At 28.6% G+C, this 20933-nt stretch overlaps 1 protein-coding gene and 2 long non-coding RNA genes across 3 annotated transcripts; 2 read left to right on the top strand and 1 right to left on the bottom strand.

The window, feature by feature from the left end:
- Positions 1 to 128: 128 nt before the first annotated feature.
- Positions 129 to 13597, top strand: LOC117132111. Its single transcript, XR_004455608.1, has 2 exons — positions 129 to 7169; positions 12435 to 13597. It is a non-coding gene; the product is annotated as an uncharacterized LOC117132111 (long non-coding RNA).
- LOC117132110 lies at positions 5989 to 12436 on the bottom strand. Its single transcript, XR_004455607.1, has 2 exons — positions 7273 to 12436; positions 5989 to 7196 (listed from the first exon to the last, which is right to left on the bottom strand). It is a non-coding gene; the product is annotated as an uncharacterized LOC117132110 (long non-coding RNA).
- Positions 13598 to 18295: 4698 nt separating the features above from the next.
- LOC103853698 lies at positions 18296 to 19297 on the top strand. Its single transcript, XM_009130606.3, has one exon. The coding sequence runs from the start codon at positions 18840 to 18842 to the stop codon at positions 19083 to 19085; it is 246 nt and encodes an 81-aa protein (XP_009128854.1). The 5' UTR covers positions 18296 to 18839; the 3' UTR covers positions 19086 to 19297.
- Positions 19298 to 20933: the final 1636 nt, after the last annotated feature.

Genomic DNA, 20933 nt, shown 5'->3' with positions numbered 1-20933 from the left:
ATATTATATGATAAAAGTGATAATATAAAACATTAGTTTCAATGCTTTTACAATTAAAAGTCAAAATGGTAAATATAGTAATAGTAATGATTAAGATTTAGGAGTGGTATTTGAATAAATAATGGAATTGAATAAATTATTGTTAGAGAAATATATGGTAACATATTGTTAGTTTAAGGTAAGACCAAAAAATAATGAATTGAATAAAAGGGTCCAAACAACTTTGATAGGTAGATTTTTTAAGACTCCTTTCCTTTTAATAGTATTGATATTATATGATGTCAGAAATAAAAATAAAAATAAAAATAAATTCTTATGTATGTATCGAGGCATCCCATATACGAGATATGGACAACGTGTTTCCAGATACCATGCTTACTTGATCTTTTGACCCATTTAACAAAAACATTTTAAATTCTTCCGCAAACTAGTGCTAATGCTTACTTGACGACCTTGACCCATACTTAATTTTCAATTTATCAACTGACCTTGACTCATTCAACAAATATTAAATGTTATTCGAATACTATGCTTACGCGTTCCCTGATTTAAAAATAAGACACACACAAAGGAGTCAACAATGAAGACATGAGAAAAATGGACCTGACTTTCATACACAATAATCAGGGTGTCCATAGAGAAAACACTACTACCTCCGTTACATAAAATCAATTTTGAAATTAATACTAAGGTAAAAGTAAGTATAACTATAAACTGTTTTGGAATTCTAAAATGATATATTTATGTAACAAGAAAAAAATGCTAAAGTGACACATTTAAGAAACAGAAGTATCTTTTTTTTTTGTAGTTGTGATTTGCTTTGTATATTACATATATCTAACTTTTCAATTTTCTTTGTTTAGAAAAAATATTAATATCCGAAAATCCGGATATCCGAAAATATGTAAATATTTGCATATACTGACGAATATCTGTAGATATCTCACATTCTTTGTTTAACACAAATAACGTAGAAAAAAATAATACACTGTTGTTCTTAAAAATATTTTCGTAATATGTTTCATAATTTAAAACTAGTTAAAAAGACGAAAATTAAGAAAAACTTATAGTCGTCATAAAGATTTGATTTTTCTTTCTTAATTTATTATTTTATAAATAAAAATATGAATAAAATTTATCAAATGATATGTTAAAATAATAATTATATAAACTCTACATTTAGTCTAGATATACATGTCTCATATATCTATCGGAGCACGGAGGATATCCGTCTTTTAAAAGTTTGGTACTTGTAATTTATTTCATTTTAACGGATACTAGTTTCATTTTATTTTATTTTTTTATTTTTTTTTTGAAAAAAGAGCTAGTTTTATTTTATTTTTTACTACAAGAAGTACGGACATCAGAAAATTTTAGATTAAATCGAAATGAATAACATATCAAATCAAATTTAAGTGATAAAATGTCAGGCTTAACAATAATATGTCCCCACAGGAAAACTTTGGCGTTTAGATATAAAAACAAAAGAAAATTATCAAAAAAAAGAGCAAATTAGCTCAATATACTCAAAAGAGTGGGATACCATTGAATTGGGGGAAAATGGTAGTGATGGGGGGAAAAAAATTGAAGGAAAATAGGGTATGGGGTGCAAATAGAGGAGAAGTTGTGTATAGGGAGTACAAATACTCAAAAAATATTCTCAAAAAAAGCATTCTTAAAAAAATATTAGAAAAATCTTAGCTGAGGAAACGAACACTGGGGGAGACAATGGCAGAAAGCCCATAAAATATCTCAATAATTTTAAATTAAACTGGACCGGCCACCTAACCTAACAAACTTTTGGGTTGCATATGAATGTGGTCGCATCAGGATGTTGCTTTAAGCATTCCCCGGTTTTCATGCCCCCATGCACTTGTATCCTATTCATATATCTGATGTTTGATGTTTCCAGACATGTTTCAAGACATGCACGCATGAGATCATGTTGATAGAGGCAGAAGGAATTGCAATGATAAGGACATTTTTCACTCCACAAGACTGTCCCTCGTACTTCTGATGTGGAAATGGGTAAATTACTGAAAATAAATATCATATCAGCCGTAACCTATTCGGTTTTTAATGTGGCTGTCCCACACTCTCCAACTTCAGTTGTGGATGCTACTTCTGATTCAGTTATGGCTCTAAAAGCTACCACAATCAAAGCTAGTTTGTAAAGTGGTTTGAAAATCTCCACAAAGTTTCTCTATTGTAGCAGCATCAGCCACCCTACGGTGCAAAGTGTCTTTACATTCTTCACAAACTTTCTCTGCCACGGTGTGGAGAAAAGTGTGGTTAGATTCTTCATTGAATGTGTGAGACCAATCTCCCACGTTGTACGTCTGTGTATGTCTTGAATTCATGGGATCGATGTAAAGAACCCGTAACGCTGAATTCAAGTATAAGAGCTAACGAAAGAAGCACAAGACTAAGGTGTCTATTACAGAGCATATAGGACTTGTTTATATTGGTGAAACCTATAACAGAAAATAGGAAATGCTTTTGAAATTTGAAAATTAAGAAAAGTAAGAAACCTATTGAAGAAAGGAAAGCATCCCAAAAAACACCAAACAGAAAACTTGATGAAAGACAAGGACCGGCTGATTTTGGTTTGGTTTATTCGGGTTTAAAAATAAATTGGACCTGTTGATTTGCATCCAATTGCTTAAACCATCCCTTTGTTTCTTGTTGCTAAAACTTCTAGGTCATGGTTCGTTAGTCGTTACTATCTGGAACAGAGATCGTCTGAGTTTCTCTAGATGAGTAAGAATCTCATTCATATTTTGGAGTTTGTCCAGAAGAAACTAAACTTCAACAGATCTCCCCAGGCCTTTCCCGAGAAACGATATAGGACTCGATTTTTGAGTCAAGAACCCTAATTAATTATCCCTCCATTTCCATCTCCAAATGATGCAGAGTCATGTCTTGTGTTTCTTCATCAGTCAGCAAAGTCTGTCTCTGTTTCCTCATTAGCTGCATCATGGGCCTGTTTGTTTCTCCATATGTCATCTCCTGATCCATCTATATGATCCATCTAGATGATCCATCCAGATTTTAGGAGTTGTTCGTTTCTTTATCCAGATGAGCCATCTAAATGAACCATTTGGATGAATTTCATCTTTGTTTTTCATTTCCATCCAGATGAGTGTAATAAACAAATTACAAATATACCCTTGTTTTGATCTAATCATATGTTTGATATTAATTTTAACCATACTAATTTTTTTATTTAGTCTAAAATATATTTACACTTAAATTATTTTAAAATTAGCATTTTGACAACTATAAATTTTTATTTCATATTAATTTATTTATTTTTATTTAAATTTGCATTAAAATTAACTACAACTACAACTTTTAATATAACTCATAATACAAACTAAAATTTGAATAAAATTCTAAACAACTTAAAGTAGAAATTCAAAGTGGAATTTGCGGGAAAAACGCGTTTTTACGGTTTTGGCGAGAAAACGTAATTTTACATATGATGCGAGAAAATGCGTTTTTGCGGTTTTGGCGAGAAACCGCATTTTTACGGTTTTGGCGGGAAACCGTGTTTTATGGTTTTGGCGGGAAAATGCATTTTTGCGGTTTTGGCGAGAAGCCATGTTTTTACGGTTTGAGCGGGAAAATGCGCTTTTACGGTTTTTGCGAGAACCAGCGTTTTTACAGTTTTGACAAGAAAACGTAATTTTACGATTTTGGCAGAAAAACATGTTTTTACGGTTTTGATAGAAAAACGTGTTTTGCGGTTTTGGCGAGAAAATGTAATTTTACAGTTTCTGGGAGAAAATGCGTTTTTGCGGTTTTGGCGAAAAACAGTGTTTTACGGTTTTGACGGGAAAATGTGATTTTACGGTTTTTGCTAGAAACCACATTTTATGGTTTTGGCTAGAAACCGCACTTTTATGGTTTTGGCAGGAAAACACGTTTTATTGGTTTTGACGGGAAAACACATTTTTGTGGTTTTGGCAGGAAAACACGTTTTTGTGGTTTTGGCAGGAAAACGCGTTTTGCGGTTTTGGCGGGAAAGCATGTTTTTGCAGTTTTTGCGGAAAAACGCAATTTTACGGTTCTGGCGGGAAAACGTACTTTTACGGTTTTGTGGGGAAATACATTTTGCGATTTTGGCGAGAAAATAAGTTTTTGTAAGAATCTGAGTTTTTACGGTTTTGGCAGGAAAACGTGTTTTGCGATTTTGGAAGGAAAACGCGTTTTTGCGGTTTTGATGAAAAATGTGTTTTGCAGTTTTTGTGGAAAAAAACGTGTTTTGATGTGAAAGTGCATTTTTTGTGATTTTGACGGGAAAATCTGCTTTGGTGAGAAAGTTCATTTTTACGAGAACAATTTTTGCTAAAACTGTATTTTGTGGTTTTAGCGAAAAAATGTTTTTTGTAGTTTTGGTGGAAAAATGTGTTTTTCATGAGTGACAAAATAATATTAGGTTTAAGTTTGTAATTTGACAAACTCATCTACATGAGTGACAAAATAATATTAGGTTCCAATTTGGATTAGCCAGCTGATTTTCAAAATTAAGCCTAAATTTTAAAAAAATATTCAGATGAACCATCCAGATGACTTGTATCTTTAATGCCAAAACGAACAAAACTCTCATCTTCATCCAAATGGTTCACGTGAATGGAGAAACGAACAGCCCCCATTATGACCCCGAAGCTGAACAGATCGGCTTCTGTCGTCACGTTCTTCATATAAGCGAACTCTGAATCTCTGATTATGTATAAAGAGAGCGTGTATGTGTGTGTTTACGCTCAGGAAAATGGATCAGTTACGGTTTTGAAAGTTGTACCGGGAGGCTGGAGCTCTATGTATCCATTATCCAATTTGCACTCAAAGGCCGACGTAGAAGTTGTGCTGATTCCTGAAACACCCGGACCATTAATTTTAGAAGATACATTGAAATTTTAAAGATCAACATTGAGAAATTTGTAAAATTACGTCAAACTCTTACAGTAATTTAATAGTAATTGTTTACGAACAGTTTTGGTGATTTTTAATTAGTTTTGCTGAAGTTTGTATGTGTTTTTAGTGACTCAAGACCGTTTTGGTGTTCTTTGTTATTACTAACTCTAGGATTTAAGATTTTTTTTTTTTGATGATACATCTATTATCTTAAAATATTCTTCGGTGTGTATTCAGATGAGGTTTTAAAGTGATTTGTATAAAAATAATAAATTCACTGTTATTCAAATATTAATTTTAAAAAAATTATTTAAAATTATGTTATTGAATTTTAAAGTACTTTAAAATTTATTGTTATTAAAAGTATTTTAAGTTGTGATTTTTATAAGTTTTCTGGTGATATTCTAGTGATTCGGTGGAGTTTTGTAGTTAAAAATAAAAATCTTTTATGATTTTAGGTGAGACTCAAAGTGGTTTAACAGAATTCATAGTAAATCCTTTAGTTCATCTAAAACTCATTAAGTTTAATCCCTTATATAAAAGAATGAGATATATGTAATATATACACTGATTAGTCTTAATAGCTAACATGCCGAATGGCCGTTTGACGTAAAAAAAAAAAAAATAGCTAACATGCCTAAAAGTAGCAATGCAAACTTGAAGCATTAGAATAAGAGATCGAGTGGGGACTGGAACGGAAGGAGAGACCGAGCGGGGACTGGAACGGAAGGAGAGACCAGAGAAAAGCTGAACAAACGACAAATAGAGCAAGCAAGAAATTAATTCTTCATGCTGATAATTTCTCTCAAGAAGCAGAGAAAGCCCACTAATCTGAGTTGGGACACTTGTCCGAAACAAAGATCTGGTTTTCTTTTGAGCGGAACCTTGTGGTCGGGTGGTAGTGGATGGGCTTGGGCTGCAAATACGTTTCTCGGTTCAATCTTCATGTTGAACGAAATTAAGTCACATTGTTCTGGTCATCTAAGACAGATATGTAATAGATTATTCTGAAACCTTACTACCTCCTCTTGAAGGAAAGTGAACCGCAAAGCACAACAAAACGAAACGAAAGGAACAACATCACCACTCTGAAACCTTACTACCTCCTCTTGAAGGAAAGTGAACCGCAAAGCACAACAAAATGAATAGATTATTCTACATGTAATTGCTAAAGTGAGAATCAAATTCAGGACAACAAGCAACACCAAATCAAAAAATGAGGGGAGATGAGATAACAAGAATTGAGGTCGAAGAGACTTGAATTTGGAGGGAGCTCCCTCCACCCTACAGTAAGAGACCCATATGACATGAGTCACAAGCCAACCCCACACCAAATAAGCCTTCCAGTTAGATGGCCAAAAGTTCCATTAAAGGTCTCGTCGGTGATATACGAAGCCTTGCTAAATTTGGGAGAACTTTTTTGAATCCGGAAATAGAGAGGGAGGAGAAATTGTTGCTGTTACTACAGAACCATCCCTCGTCGTTTTCGAGATCTCTATTCTTGAAACAAACTCACCCAAGACTGCAGAGATAGAGTTATCAACATGAACCAGACATGGACAGACTCAGGTAGACCTTAGGTGGGGCAAGTGCCACACTGATTTTATAATTACTTCAATAATAACCTATAATTTAAGTAAATGTCCCTAATCAAAATATATTTTATAATATACACCCTATATTACATAATGTGATGGATCCACCCCTGGAAACAAATGGGGGACATGGCATCACCGAGAGAAACTTACCCCGAAAAGGAAGATGGACATGGTGGGAGAAGATGGAGCCCTCTCACAGCGACAATCAGCGCCAGAGAGACAAAATGAAGAACTATGGTGAGACTCAGAGAGATAAGGTTTGTGAGAAAAAAATTGGAGGCGTGTACATGTGCGTGAATATCCGTGTGGCATGCTATTTTTCCAAAATATAATTTATTTTAAAATTAAAATGATGAAGAGAGAGGTATAGGAAGGATCCAAAAAACAAAAGAAACAGACTTATTGGTTTATCATGAGAATCCTACATATTTGAAACAGAAAGACAATGAAATCTTTTCTTTATTACACAAATCTCAGATTAGTTATTCAATAAAAGCTTTGAAAGAACGAATACTACTACTACTTCTGCTTTCCCTTGTCATCCGAGGCCGAGGGAATTGATGGAGATGAGCAATCCTGTTTCTTCACATCAGAATTGTCTATCATCTTTAGCACAGCGTTGAGTAAACTACCCACAAGCTTTTCCTTTTCAAGGTATTCGGTCATCTTCTCTTCTAGATCCTAAATTTTTTAAAATCCGAATAAGCATTTGTATGTAAACAACAACAGTTAAAAGTGAACTAGAATGAAAGCTTACCTTCATATGCTCTTCATCTAGTTCTGATGTTTTTATAACACGTTCGAATTCACTTTTAATCTCTAGAATCTCAGCATCTGTAAGAACCATTTTTTTAGGTAGAGTCAATAGTTATGTATGCCTGATTTTTGAGGCTTTTCTTTCATTTTTTTTATGCTTGATCCTCTATTTATAGATGTATAATGTACAAATGACTTAATACAATGAATAATACATTTTAAATTTGGGTACATCTAGACTAGCTTTATTTTAAAATATGTACCTTGTAAGAAATATATTATATATTTCTATATATTATAGGGTGTGCGTATGGAATGAAGAATATAATATTTTGACCTGCGCAACATCGCAGATTTATTTTAAATTGATTAAATTAATTGAATGATGTTTAGTGTTAAGAAATATATTTTTGGTTAAGAGAGATTTTAGTTATGTAATATTTATTTGATGTGGCTTAATTAACATTAATCATAATTTTTTTGTGTAATTTATCTTGCTAATAATTTGGTTCATATTATAATCAGTTTAATTTTTAATTTATAAATAGTGTTAATTATTTATCTTCAGATAATATATATTTTCAACATTTTCATAATTATTTTATTATATTTATATATATATATATTATGCAATGGCTATCATTTAATTATTAAATTACTTAGATAAATTATATAATGTTTTATTAGATTGTAAATTAATGCATGCAAAAATAACTGATGTTACTAACATATAGAAATACGAATAAAATTTTGTGTTCATATATGTCATATTAATTACACTTCATATAAATAAACTTCTAGTCTATACATTTCAATTATAACATAAAATTAAGAGTTTTATTTGATCAAAATGTATGATAATTTTATTCAATTATCTACATAATATTCATTAGCTTTATTTTCATATACATTTTTTAATGAAATCATTCCGATTAGTTTAAAAACAATTGACCTAACAAAAACATGTATGGAATTGTTTTTAAACTAATCGGAATGATTTCATTTTCACCCTCAACCCCTCTCCTTTTTGCTAAGATTCTTGTTGTTTCTTCTCTTATTAGTTTTACTTGTAACTTAACTTTCATCATTTCACCGGTAAACCGGACGGCTACTGTTCTGATGCCCTATTTTGGGAGATAAATGGAATTTTATTTTAAAAAATAAAAAAATAAGACTTGGACTAACAGATTTTGTTAATTATCCATTTCTAAATTGAAACTTATCATTTAACAGTATTTTCACAAAAACTAAACGTTAGTGATATCACTTAAATTATCCTTTGAAAAATTTTATTCTCTCAAATAAAAGATTCTGTTGTAGTACTTAGGGTTCGAATCCACAGGGAGCGTGGGCATATAATAGACTTTAGAAATCAAGGTTAAGCTAGGCAATCAATATGAAAAACAATAATAAATGAAAATAGAGTGAACAAGGTAGTTGTTCAATTGATTGATTGAATTGTTTGTAAACAATAAGGGAGATACGCCAAATCTAGGGATTTATCTATCAAGAGATTCAGTACTACAATCAAGGATGCTAAGGGTTTTATAGGTTCAATTCTACAACTCGAATTCAATTAGCAAGTAATCCAGCTTTCACATGCAATTACTAATCAGATGTCTAAGTCCTATGTTCCAGCTTTCGCGTGCGAACATAGCATCGATCGATGCTTCTTCAGAAAAGCATTAACGCATAGTCGATATTTTTTAACTAAACCCTAGACCAACTGTCGTATGCGCCTAGGTATCTAATTCACTCCGGGTTCGGGTTCTGTTAATCAATTGCACTTTCGTGCCTCTCAATTGTCATATGATTCTAGGTTCAAACAATCAGTCACATTGTCGTGTTTTTCTAACTATTCCAGATCCTAGTATTACAAGCTACTTTGGTGTAGAATTTAATAAACTACCCTAGAAATCCTAACAGATTTTATCAGTTTGACAATAAGCTCATGAAATTCCTAAATATAACAGTATGATTACTCAAACATGCAAGCAATAACACAAATCATGGTTTAAATAATATAATAGATAAAAAAAATAAAAGATAAAACTAAATGAGTTTCAATGAAACTCTGAAGGAGAATTGATCTTCTCTCCAGACCTAAGAATATGAATAAATTAAAGTACAAAAAGCGTAGCCATCAACAATAGCTTAGAAACACACATAAATAGGGTTTAGAGTCGCCCATAGGCATTCTGATAATTTGTGGTGGGTTATGGGGTTAAGTCTGTAATGAAATAGACTCGGCCTGTCTTCTGGCACCACCGTCGATTGACACCACGGCTGTGTCGTTAGATCGACATTCATTCATCTCCTTGACAGCTTCCTCTCATGAGACAGACGTACGACTGTTCAGTAAATCAAGCATAACGTATGCTATAGGATGCTGATTGACCTCAAAATGGTGGCATTGGAAAGATAATTTCGAAGCTCTATCTTATGTTAAAAGATGGGCTCAATCGCACTGTGGGAAGGTCTCCATCTATAGCTAAACATCTGACGCCTATGTGCAGTTCTTCACCTCAAAAAGCTTCAAAATCACCAAACTTCTTTAGAACGTACTTGAACCTGAAAACACTCTAAAACATACTCCAAAAAATATAACAGACACTAAATTTAAATGAACGTAATTTTTAATTAAAATTATAATAAAATGTATTATTTACTATTTATTAAAATAAAATTGTATAAGATATTATTTAATTTAATTTTTAATTTTTCTCAACTCTATTCGTTATAATTGTTTCATAAAATCTATGTAATCTATTTGATTTAATCGTATGATATATTTTAATACATTTTAATTATAAAAAATTTTATGCCTTTTTCGCATTTGATTTATATAATTTTTTAATTTAGTATAAAATTTTATTTAATTTTAAATGAAGGTATTTTTTATTTATTAAAATATAAATAAAATAATCCTTAAATTTAATTGAATAGTATCTAAACCTGTAAAATATGTTATACTTATTTTTCAATTTTAAAAATTATTTGAATGTTTTAGTCAATTATAATGTTTGATATTGTATGGACACAAGGTTAATTATTGTGTTGTTTGGAAAATTAGATAGTAATCTATTTTTGTATTCATAATTAACTTATTATATGGGAGTTTATTTAATTTAAAAACATACAAGAAGGTTGGGTCCAAGAAAATTTTTCTGTTTTAATAAGAGAAATTTTAGTGTATTTTAATATTTATATACATTTATATAATTTTATTCTTTTATATTTATTAAATATGAAATTTTATAAGATATTTTTAATTTAATTTTGAGTTATTTCAACTCTTTTCGTTATGAATTTAAGAAAATATCCGTAATATATTTGTTTAATTGTATGGTATGTTTTGAAAAAAAAAAATATTTATAAATTTATTTGACGTCAGTTTCTTACATTTTATGTTTATACATTATTAAATAAATTTGAAGTTCTCTTTAAATTTAAACAAACTTAATAATTATTTATGAAAATTACAATAAAATTTATTATTTTGTATTTATTAAATATGAAATTTTATAAGACATTATTCAATTTAATTTTTCGTTTTTTATATTTTTTTGTTATTAATTTGTAATAAAATCTCTGTAAATTATTTTATTAAATGTATGATATATTATCACTAAAAAATTATTATAAAAATTGTTTGATTTAAATTTATTGAATTATATTTATATACAGTATTTTATTTAGTATGAAAGTTTATTTAAATTTAAATGAATGTAAATTTTTATTTATGAGAATACAAATAAGGAAAATTTGCCAAGACCAACCCAAATATTGATTCTAACCATAGAAGTAGATCACATATTCAATCAAATGCAAAGCCAACCTAAAAGGATAATAAACGTATTATTTATCTATTCTGACAAAACAAAAAACCAAAAAGTTATTTTACAATTATGTCTTTTGTAAGTCTATATGTAACAAAAAAAGTCTACATATATGTAGACCTCAAAACAAGTCTACATCGTAATCTGATCTTGTAATAAATGTATAAAATATTTTTTTGTGAAAATTTAAATTAATCACTAATATAAGGGTTAATATGAAATTTAGAAATTAAAATTTTATATAATTGAACAATTAAAAGAATATATATTGATTTGGTAAACATGTGTTAGACAATATTTATGGTTTAAAACAAAAGGTTGTAACATGTTATGTCTTTTAAGGTTAAATTCTTAGGGTTAGATTTTAGATTGATATTTTTTTGTTTTATTGATTTAAATTTTCATATTAGTGTTTTTTTTTTTTTTGAAAAAGGGCTTTCTATTAAAATGCATAAAGGAAATACAAAAGTTTACACCCTAAGCAGGCAGTTATGAGGGCCTTACCCAATAATACGAACCCATACCCATAGTCTTTCACCCTAAGCAGGCTTTCATATCAGTGTTGAGTATTTTATATTTTGTATATGTGGATAATTGATACAATAAAGTCTACTCCAAATTTTTAATTTTAGTAAAATTCAAAAGAATTATAACTCTTATCTGAAATAGAATTCAAAAGAATTTTAACCTAGTTACAACTTTTATGTCCATATATAAATAAAATTTACACAATCTCTCTCTGAAATGGCTGTACAAGTTTCTATCTCACTTCTCTCTAAAACTCTCTCATGTCTTTCTCACAATATTATCTTATTATTTTAGGTATTATGATTCATGGTTTTCATCTTCTCCTTTAAAAATGTAAATTTTAGATCTATAGATTTTAAATGTGTATTTTTATGCTATGTCTTTCTCACAATATTATCTTGTTTTTGTAGGTATCATTCATGGTTTTCATCTTCTCTAAAAATATAAGTTTTAGATCTATAGATTTTAAATTTGTATTTTTTATGCTATGTCTTTTTCACAATATTATCTTGCTTTTTTATGTACTAATTCATGGTTTTCATCTTCTTCTGTAAAAAATGTAAGTTTTTCTTATTTAAAACTATTTTTCACATTTCAAAATAGACATATTTTTCCAGATCTGAAAATTATAGACAATGTAGACTTCTAATGAAGTCTGTTTATAAGATAAAACTAGTAGACTAGAAAAAAAGTCTATTAAACCACTAATTTTAAGCAGACTTCATTGGAAGTGTACAAAAATATGACTTAAATTTTTTTGCCTATGTTTTATTAATAATTTTAACCTATTTTGTAGGTATTTTTTCCATGGTTGTTATCTCTCCACCCAAAAATGTAAGATTTACATATATAGATTTTAAATATTGACAAGCTATGGATTTTACCCACTTTTAGACATGGTTTATAAGTGCTTTAATAACTAATTACTACGATATAGAGTATATTTAGAGTTTACAGGTTCAGTGACGATTTGGAGGAAAGTGGTGATTATGGTGTCTTTTGGAGCCTTTTGAGTGCAGAGCTGCATAGACGCGTCAGAGGTTTACCTATGGATGAAGACCTTTCCACCGTTAGATTGATCGCATCTTTTAACAGAATATAGAGCTTTCAGTTAGCTTTCCAATGCCGCCGGTTTGAGGTCAATGAGCATCCTGTAGCAGACGTTATGTCCGATTTACTGAAGAGTGGTCAGTCCGCCTCGCGAGAGGAACCTGTCGAGGAGATGAAGGAAAATCGATCGATGGTGAACCCCTGGCATCGATCGACATTGTTTCCAGAACGTGGGCCGAGTATATTTTATGACTAATTTAGTCCCAGAAGTTACCACAAATTACCAAATTATCCATGCACAACTAAAAACCATATTTTACTGTTTCTAAGCCATTGTCGACGGCTATGCTTCATACTATTCTAGAGAGAGAGAGCTTAGGATTGGAGAGAGACATATGTACACTTTGAGAGAGGGAAGATCTTGAACTCCATTTGTTTCTTTACTCTATTATGTTTTTATTTATCTATTGCAGTATTATTCAGACCATCATAACCATGTCTCTTATGAATATGTCTGAGTAGTCTTATTGTTAGATTTAGGTTTCTCATAAGGTTGATTTATGTATTGCTAATATGAACTGTTGCTAGGGTGTTTTAAAATATATTTCTTCATCTAGTTGCTTTTAATGCTAAGTTTAGGATTGATCACACTTTAACTTAGATCCTAGGATTAATTGAGACAAGCAATAACTTGACTCAATACCTGAAACTAAACTAGTATGATCTAACTGACTAGATACACACGAAAGTTAGTCTGGTAAGTTAGAGAACACTAATCAAACCCGCTCGTAAAGCTTTCTAGAAGAAGCATCGATCGATGCGACAATTATTGTGTCGATCGATATTTTGAAAGATGTATCGATCGATATTCTTTAAGAATCATCGATCGACACTTTTTCTTGATTGATATATGAAAGTTGAAACCCGAGATCTAGATATAGATATTCCAATTGATTTTACCCAAGTTTGAGTTCAAGAGCAATTTATATCTATAAACCCCTAATAATCCAAATAAGTTGCTTACTTATCACACCTAAGATAAATACATGAATCTAGCTATTTCCTCAACTGTTAACAACCTCAAATCAAACCAATCGAACAACTACCTTGTTCACCACTTCATTTACTGCTAAAACTATTTGTCTAGCCCTATTTCAAAGACTATAAATCTACTGTGTAATCCTAGTCTTTGTGGATTTGATCCCTAAGTACTACAACTGAACCTCTTATTTGAGAGAGTAATTCACCCCTTAGAATAATTTGAGTGATATCAAATATGTGTTTTCGTATTTATATTATCAAAATTAGCGAAGAAAATTTTCATGCTTGATAATATTACAAAGTAGACTTACAAAGACGTTTACACTTATTAGCTAACTAGATACTGAAACCAAAGTGTTGATAATATCATAAATATAAAAGATTATATTTTCAAAATCGTTCAAGGCCATTAGAATTAACTAACACACACTGCCAAACTAAAAAATCTTGAAAATACATTACGAATAATACACAAATCCACTTTTTATAGATTTTTCTATGTAGACTTTATATTCAGTCTACAAAATAATAGACTTTCTTTTCAGTTTACGTATGTAGGCTGTCATGTAGGTCTACAATTTGGGTTAGTTTTTGCAATTGCAAAATCCAAGGATTATTATATGTATTTAACAAAAAAATGTGATTTTATATGTGTAGACTTTCTTTTTAGTCTATATTTTAAAAATGTTAGTTTTTGCAATTGACCAAACTTCAACCAGGATTTGACTTTCAAAAGTAGAATTCATTTACAATCTATTTTTTTAATTTTTTAGAACATGTTAGTTTTTACAATTGACAAAGTTTGACTTTCTACAAATAGATTGAGATGGACGTCTACACATGTGTAGAGTTTGCCTGAAGTCAACTCCCAATTTCGACAAGTTAGTTTTGCATTTTCCAAAATAAAATAGTAGACTTCATATGGAGTTTACGTTTTTTTCTGAGATTAGTTGACTGAATATGAAGTTCACACTTTTTTTTGTCAACTTTATAACATTTTAGTCAAATACAAAACTAACATATTTAACACATTCAAAATTTTGTTCAAATGCAAAACTGACATTTTGTAGACTTCTCTAGTAGTCTACATAATGTAGACTTCCAGTGAATTCTACTATGAAAAGTTTAAAAGTTTCTCAAAGTCTGGTGAAATGCAAAAACTAACATCTTTTACGTAGACTTCTTAGTATATTAGTACCAGTGGATGAATTTATAAGAAAAAACAATACTAGTAAATTATTATGATTTTGAGTTTTAAATATTTGTACCAGTGGATGAATACGGAAAATCGCATAGTCTATACTCTTATTTGAGAAGTGAATTTGTTGATTTGTCATGCTCTCCATAATTTTAGGTTTAGTCATATTTTTAACTTAATTATTAATTTTAATAAATATTTTTAGTGATTTAGATGATAAATTTTCAGTATCTTGAGAATAATTTAAAAAAATTCTAAGGATAATATCATAGTTAAATTTATATGATATTTACTTCAATAATATATATATATATATATATTTATTATATTTGGTTTAGTAATATTAAACTGATTCTATTTTAAATTTCTTATGACAGTCAAAACCACTTAGTGTGATAATTTCTGAAAACAAATTGGCAAAAAATTCATAAATATTTATCTTATTATTTGTAGTGACTTTTCTTTCTCTCACGTTAAAATTTTGAATGTTTAAAGTCTTTATTATCTTTAATTAATAATTATATTAAATTTTTAATATATAATTACCCATAATTTAAAACAAATTTCATTAATTTTAAAATCATCATTATTTAAAAAGATTATATATTATCCAAAATATATTTTACATCATATTATTTTTAAATAAATATAAATCTATATATATTGTTTTATGTATATATGAATGTTTTTAAGTTTAGTTTACATAATCAAATATATTTTACATAAATAATTTTTATCATATATAAAAATTAATATTTAATTAATTATTAAATATTTCAAAAGTATGAATATAACTTATTCTCATGGTTTTGAATTGATAATATATCTTTTTACAATTTATTTTTAAAATTATTAAGCTTACAAGTATGGACAAAACACCTAGTATATATATATTTGAAACAAAAAATATATGTATATAAGTACGGACAAAACACCAAGTATATATATATATATATATATTTGGAACAAAGAATATACGTATACATGAATAACTTATACTAGGTTAAGATCCGCGCCTTGCGCGGGATGAACATTATATATATAAATTATTTTATATATTATATGTTTATAACATATTATGAAATAATAAATATATATTGAATAATTAAAAAATCATTATCACCTACTTATATAATTAAATTGGTGCGAATATATAAATAAATTTTATAAATCAAAAAAAAAATTCTATTTGATATAATATATAATTAAATTTAAATGATATTAACATATATATGATATATTTTAACATTAATATTTATTAGATGATGCTTTTTGCTCATATTTATTTTTTATCATTTGTATCTGTTATAGCAAAAAGTCTAAATTAGTGATAACAAAATTTTCACTGTGGGATTAATGGTTTAAGTAATTTATAATATTTTAAGAAATTAAGTTGTCAATATTTTTTCAAATTTTTTATCAAAAAAATTTTCAAAGTAAATTTCAAAATTAAGATATTTATGTATTTTTATATGGCATATAGTTTAATTTAAAATGATACATATATTTATAGATCTTTTATTTTTGATACTTATTAAATGAGACTTTCAACTTATATTACTTTTTAATTATTTGTATCATGTCATAACAAAAGTTTTAAATCATAGATCACCAAAATTTGAATGTGAAACTTTTAACAGTTTTAGTAATTTATACTCGTTTTTTAAAATTCAAAATATAATATATAAATAATTTTTTTAATTTTTATTATATGGTTACTATGATTGTTTAATTTATTTTAGTAGCTTAAAATTAAACAAATATAATTATAACTAGGTAATTCTAACAAAAATATTTAAAGATAACAAATTATATAATTGATAGGACAACATCAATGAGTTTCAAAGTTTTTAAAAAGCTTTGAGATTATATTTGGCTCTCAAACGTACCGAAGAGGATCACGCACAATAAATAAATTACACTTGATTAGCATACATATCTTATATTATATTCTTGATAAGTGATTTAACTTTATAAAAAAAAGAATTACCTTTTTCGAAAGGGATGATCAGTTACAGGATAAACAGAGTCGTCTCTTTTTGTTAGTTGAATCACTACTGATGCAAAAATATAGATAGAGATACAAAATGGAGAGGAAGAAAACAAAAATAAAGGAGAAGAAAAATCCTCCCATAAAATTACCAGTAATGGTGTTTCCGTCTATGAATTACTTATTGATTATCATACACATGCACAAGATCACAAAAGTAGAATTTAAATTATAACGATCAAAAACATATGAAAACTTAAAAGATAGATGCGTGAAACTAATATAGGTGGTGCGATATTTATATAGCAAATTAGTTTAAGTTTCTAAATGACTTAGTTTCCAAGAGAAGCAATGAGATATAATATCCTCTAATAAAATTTAATTCAGCTATGAGATAAAATATCTTCTAATAAATTTTTAAATATTCTAGTTATAATATATACATAATTTTGATAACTCAAATATATATATATATATATATATTTAAATATTAAATGCATGATATTAGGAAAGAAGATATCTCGTCAGTTGATTAAAACTGGTTTTTGATAAAACAAATTCCACTATAAGGATTTAAATAATAGATAATAAGAAAAAAATAAGGAATTTTAATGTTAAACCCCCCCCCCCCCCCCCCCCAACTAAGTTTGTTTTGGGCAAAAACTCTCAAACTAAGTATTTAACGAAAAACCCCCTAAACTAACTTTATTTAATAAATTAAACTTTGATAGGTCATAATTGCTATTACTACCAGTAAATATTAAATCACTTATGTGACTTCTCAATCAATATATAGTAGGATTTATATTTTTATAAATAATTTATAATATTATATAAATAATTTTAAAATTCTGATAAATTTATTCTGTAAACGACGATAAATAATTTAAAAATCATATTAATAAACATGTTTAGATTTTGTAATATTTAAAATAGTTATTATATAATTATATTCGAATACAATTCATCAAGTAGAATATAAAACTATTATAATTATCTTATATAAAAATTGTGCATTATATTTTATAGTTTATAAATATTAAAAGTAATAAAATATAACATTATTAATCTTTCTATAATTTCGAGATTTAGTTGCCATAAATTGTTATTTGTAATATTTTTTAGATTATAAGGTAAGTGATGTTAAATATTTTTAGACTTACCTTAAATTTTTAGATCTAATTTAAATAAATAAAAATTAAAAACAATCGACTAATTAAATTATAATAATTTTTTTGAAACTTCACCTATGAGCGACACGTCATTAGAAATCACTAAAGTGACTTCTCTTTTAATGTATAGGGGATACATACTTATTTTTATCAAATCTTTATTATTCAAAATCATTAATTGTCATATATACTTTAGCGACATTAGGCAATTCTGTAATCTTATTTAAGGAAATAATGAAGCACATTAATAATGTATTTATTGGGATTTAATAAAAAACTTATTATATATTTAAATGGGCCAACCTATTTCTCTAAGGATTCTAAGAATCATTCTAGTGATGACACGTGCCTACAAAAAATGTTGTAATGTTTCTCAAATAATATATAGGGGATATCACTTAGAAATAGGATAATCACTTGACATTAAACTCTCTTAAAATATATATTGTATAGAACTATAGATATACGTATAAAATATTTATAAAAGATAACTACACTATATATAGAAACAGATAACGATACATCCACGAAAATTCATCTGGAAAAGAAACAGAGTGGTTTCGCGTCAGCACACCTACGTTGATCATTGGAAATTGGAATATTGAAACACGCTTCAAATCAACGACTATTAATTACCAATACACCCTGGCTTTGGGCTTGTATAAAACTCATTTGTTCGTCTGCGAAGACTTTATAACAACAAACCATAAGCAACACATTATATACCTACTTCCTCTCTCTCGCTCTGTTATGTTCGATTTCGAAAGGATTTCAAGATCAAAGATGATGAGAAAAGGTACCTTTTCGATATTTAAGACAAGGAAAGAAAGGACGAGGTTGAAATTTTCGGGACTTGGAGGGCTAAAGTGGAAGAGACTGAATCTGAAGATGTCGTTTCTCGAAACTTTGAGATACAGAATCATGTCTATCATTGAAGGAATGGTTTTGGTTTCTAAGCTTGCTTTCTTCTTTCTCTGTTGCGGTTGCAGATTTTAACACGTTAGTTTTTTTTTTTTCGTTTTTTTGAACGTCAACAATGTCTTTTTTGTACTCTTTAGTTCATGTGTAAAATTCTAAATTCTTCCAATACAATACCCAAAAATTATTCGTATCTGATTTTTATAGTTTTTGACCTGTTAATGTAATTAATCTAAGTGTAATTTTTAGGCTAAATGTTAAATTTTATATTAAAGTTCTGTAACTTGAAATTACATTCTTCTTATAGCGGACAAACAGAAAATGATCTTAAACAAACCCTGAAACAAGTAAAAAATACAACAGAAAAATCTAACGTTTAATTCTTAAAACCTCAAAATCCTGATTTTTACACCTTTCAAAGTTTAACAGCTGGAAACCTGTAGAAAATCAGACACAACCTCTCAAGTTTTCTGGACAATAAATACTGGTAACGTAAGAAAACCAATGATACCGTCGTTCAGTAGATAGAACTGACGATGTGAAGATTAATTGTTTCTGTAATATACTGAATTTGCAAATTTATCATCATCATGTTAACGGAAGTTGTCTGTAAAAGTAGTTGATTACCTGTTATCGTGTAAAGTAGTTAGTAATTTCTTGCTTATTTGAAAAATAGAGAACATTTAACATGTATTTTTAAATAGGCTCGACCATGCTACTGAACTTTATGAAATGCTTTGGAATCTTATTTCGTGCAATGCAAGCAAAATTCATAATGGTCTTATTTGAAAGTTGAGGAAATGATATAGGTTCAGAATTACATTATGATCGGCTAGATTAAGGGAACTAGTTTGTGTAATCGAATTTACTAATGAAGTTCCGACAAATAATTTTATAGTCCTCATGTGATGATCAAAACCAAGCAAAATCTCAATAGTTCCATAGTCTTTTCTGGCGGCATGATATTGCATTGTATGATTGACTGATACAAAGAAATGTGGAAATAGTCCAATAGTCAGTCTAGAGTTGTATTTGGTAAGCATTGACAATTACCCTCTCTAGAATGTTTATATATATGTATATATGATCTCAAGAACTAATATTTTTTTTGTCAACTCTCAAGGACTAATACATCCTTGTCTTATATGTCTTTTCTAAAGTGAGAAATGCACACCAATCACAACAAGATTTGCGATTGATTGCTTGTGTTTGCTTTTTATATCTATGCATACGTTTTATTTTTAGCATAGATTTTTTTTCCCTCAAAATGAACGCTTGTCTCTATTTTTAAAAATCTAAACTAGCTTTACATGTGTTTGGCGTTTAAGTTTATAGCATTGACGTTCGCATATGGCAACAATAGTCTATGGAAATTTGAAAATGATACTAAACAATTAATATGTTGATAGAAAACGCAAAGACAATGTTTGCATTAGTGAAAGAATAGAAACCTAGACCAACTTGTTATCATGAATGATGAAAATTGTACGTTATCATTCAAGCAAGTAGGCACATTAACGCGTTGGAAGACTTTATACGATAAGCTGGGTTTTGATAAAGAAAATAGAACATGGGTGTTGAAGAATTAATGTCTATCTATTCGGTACACCTTTCATTGTCGTATTGAGTATATATATAAGATTAATGCTTCCACGTGAGTATCAGTTCACCTACATTTGCATTGAGTATTTGGTTTATGGTTACTTGTTACCTTATTACTCTTTACGCTATTTTGTTTATACGTTTTGAACTTTAAAATTTTTTTAAGTGTTTTCAAACTAAAAGATAGTAACATTTTGAAAATTCATGCTCACCTTTGAAATGTTAATTTTACGAGGGAGGCTAAGAGCAAATAAAACTATGAGGCTAAAAGGGAACAACAGTAAGAATTTAGGGGCTTTTAGATAATTCAGCCAAGTGGCCTAA

The sequence above is a fragment of the Brassica rapa genome, chromosome A02, assembly GCF_000309985.2.
Source record: "Brassica rapa cultivar Chiifu-401-42 chromosome A02, CAAS_Brap_v3.01, whole genome shotgun sequence".
Lineage (NCBI taxonomy): Eukaryota > Viridiplantae > Streptophyta > Magnoliopsida > Brassicales > Brassicaceae > Brassica > Brassica rapa.
The sequence above is the reverse complement of the archived record's forward strand: the minus strand, read 5'-3'. Positions and strand labels throughout refer to the sequence as shown.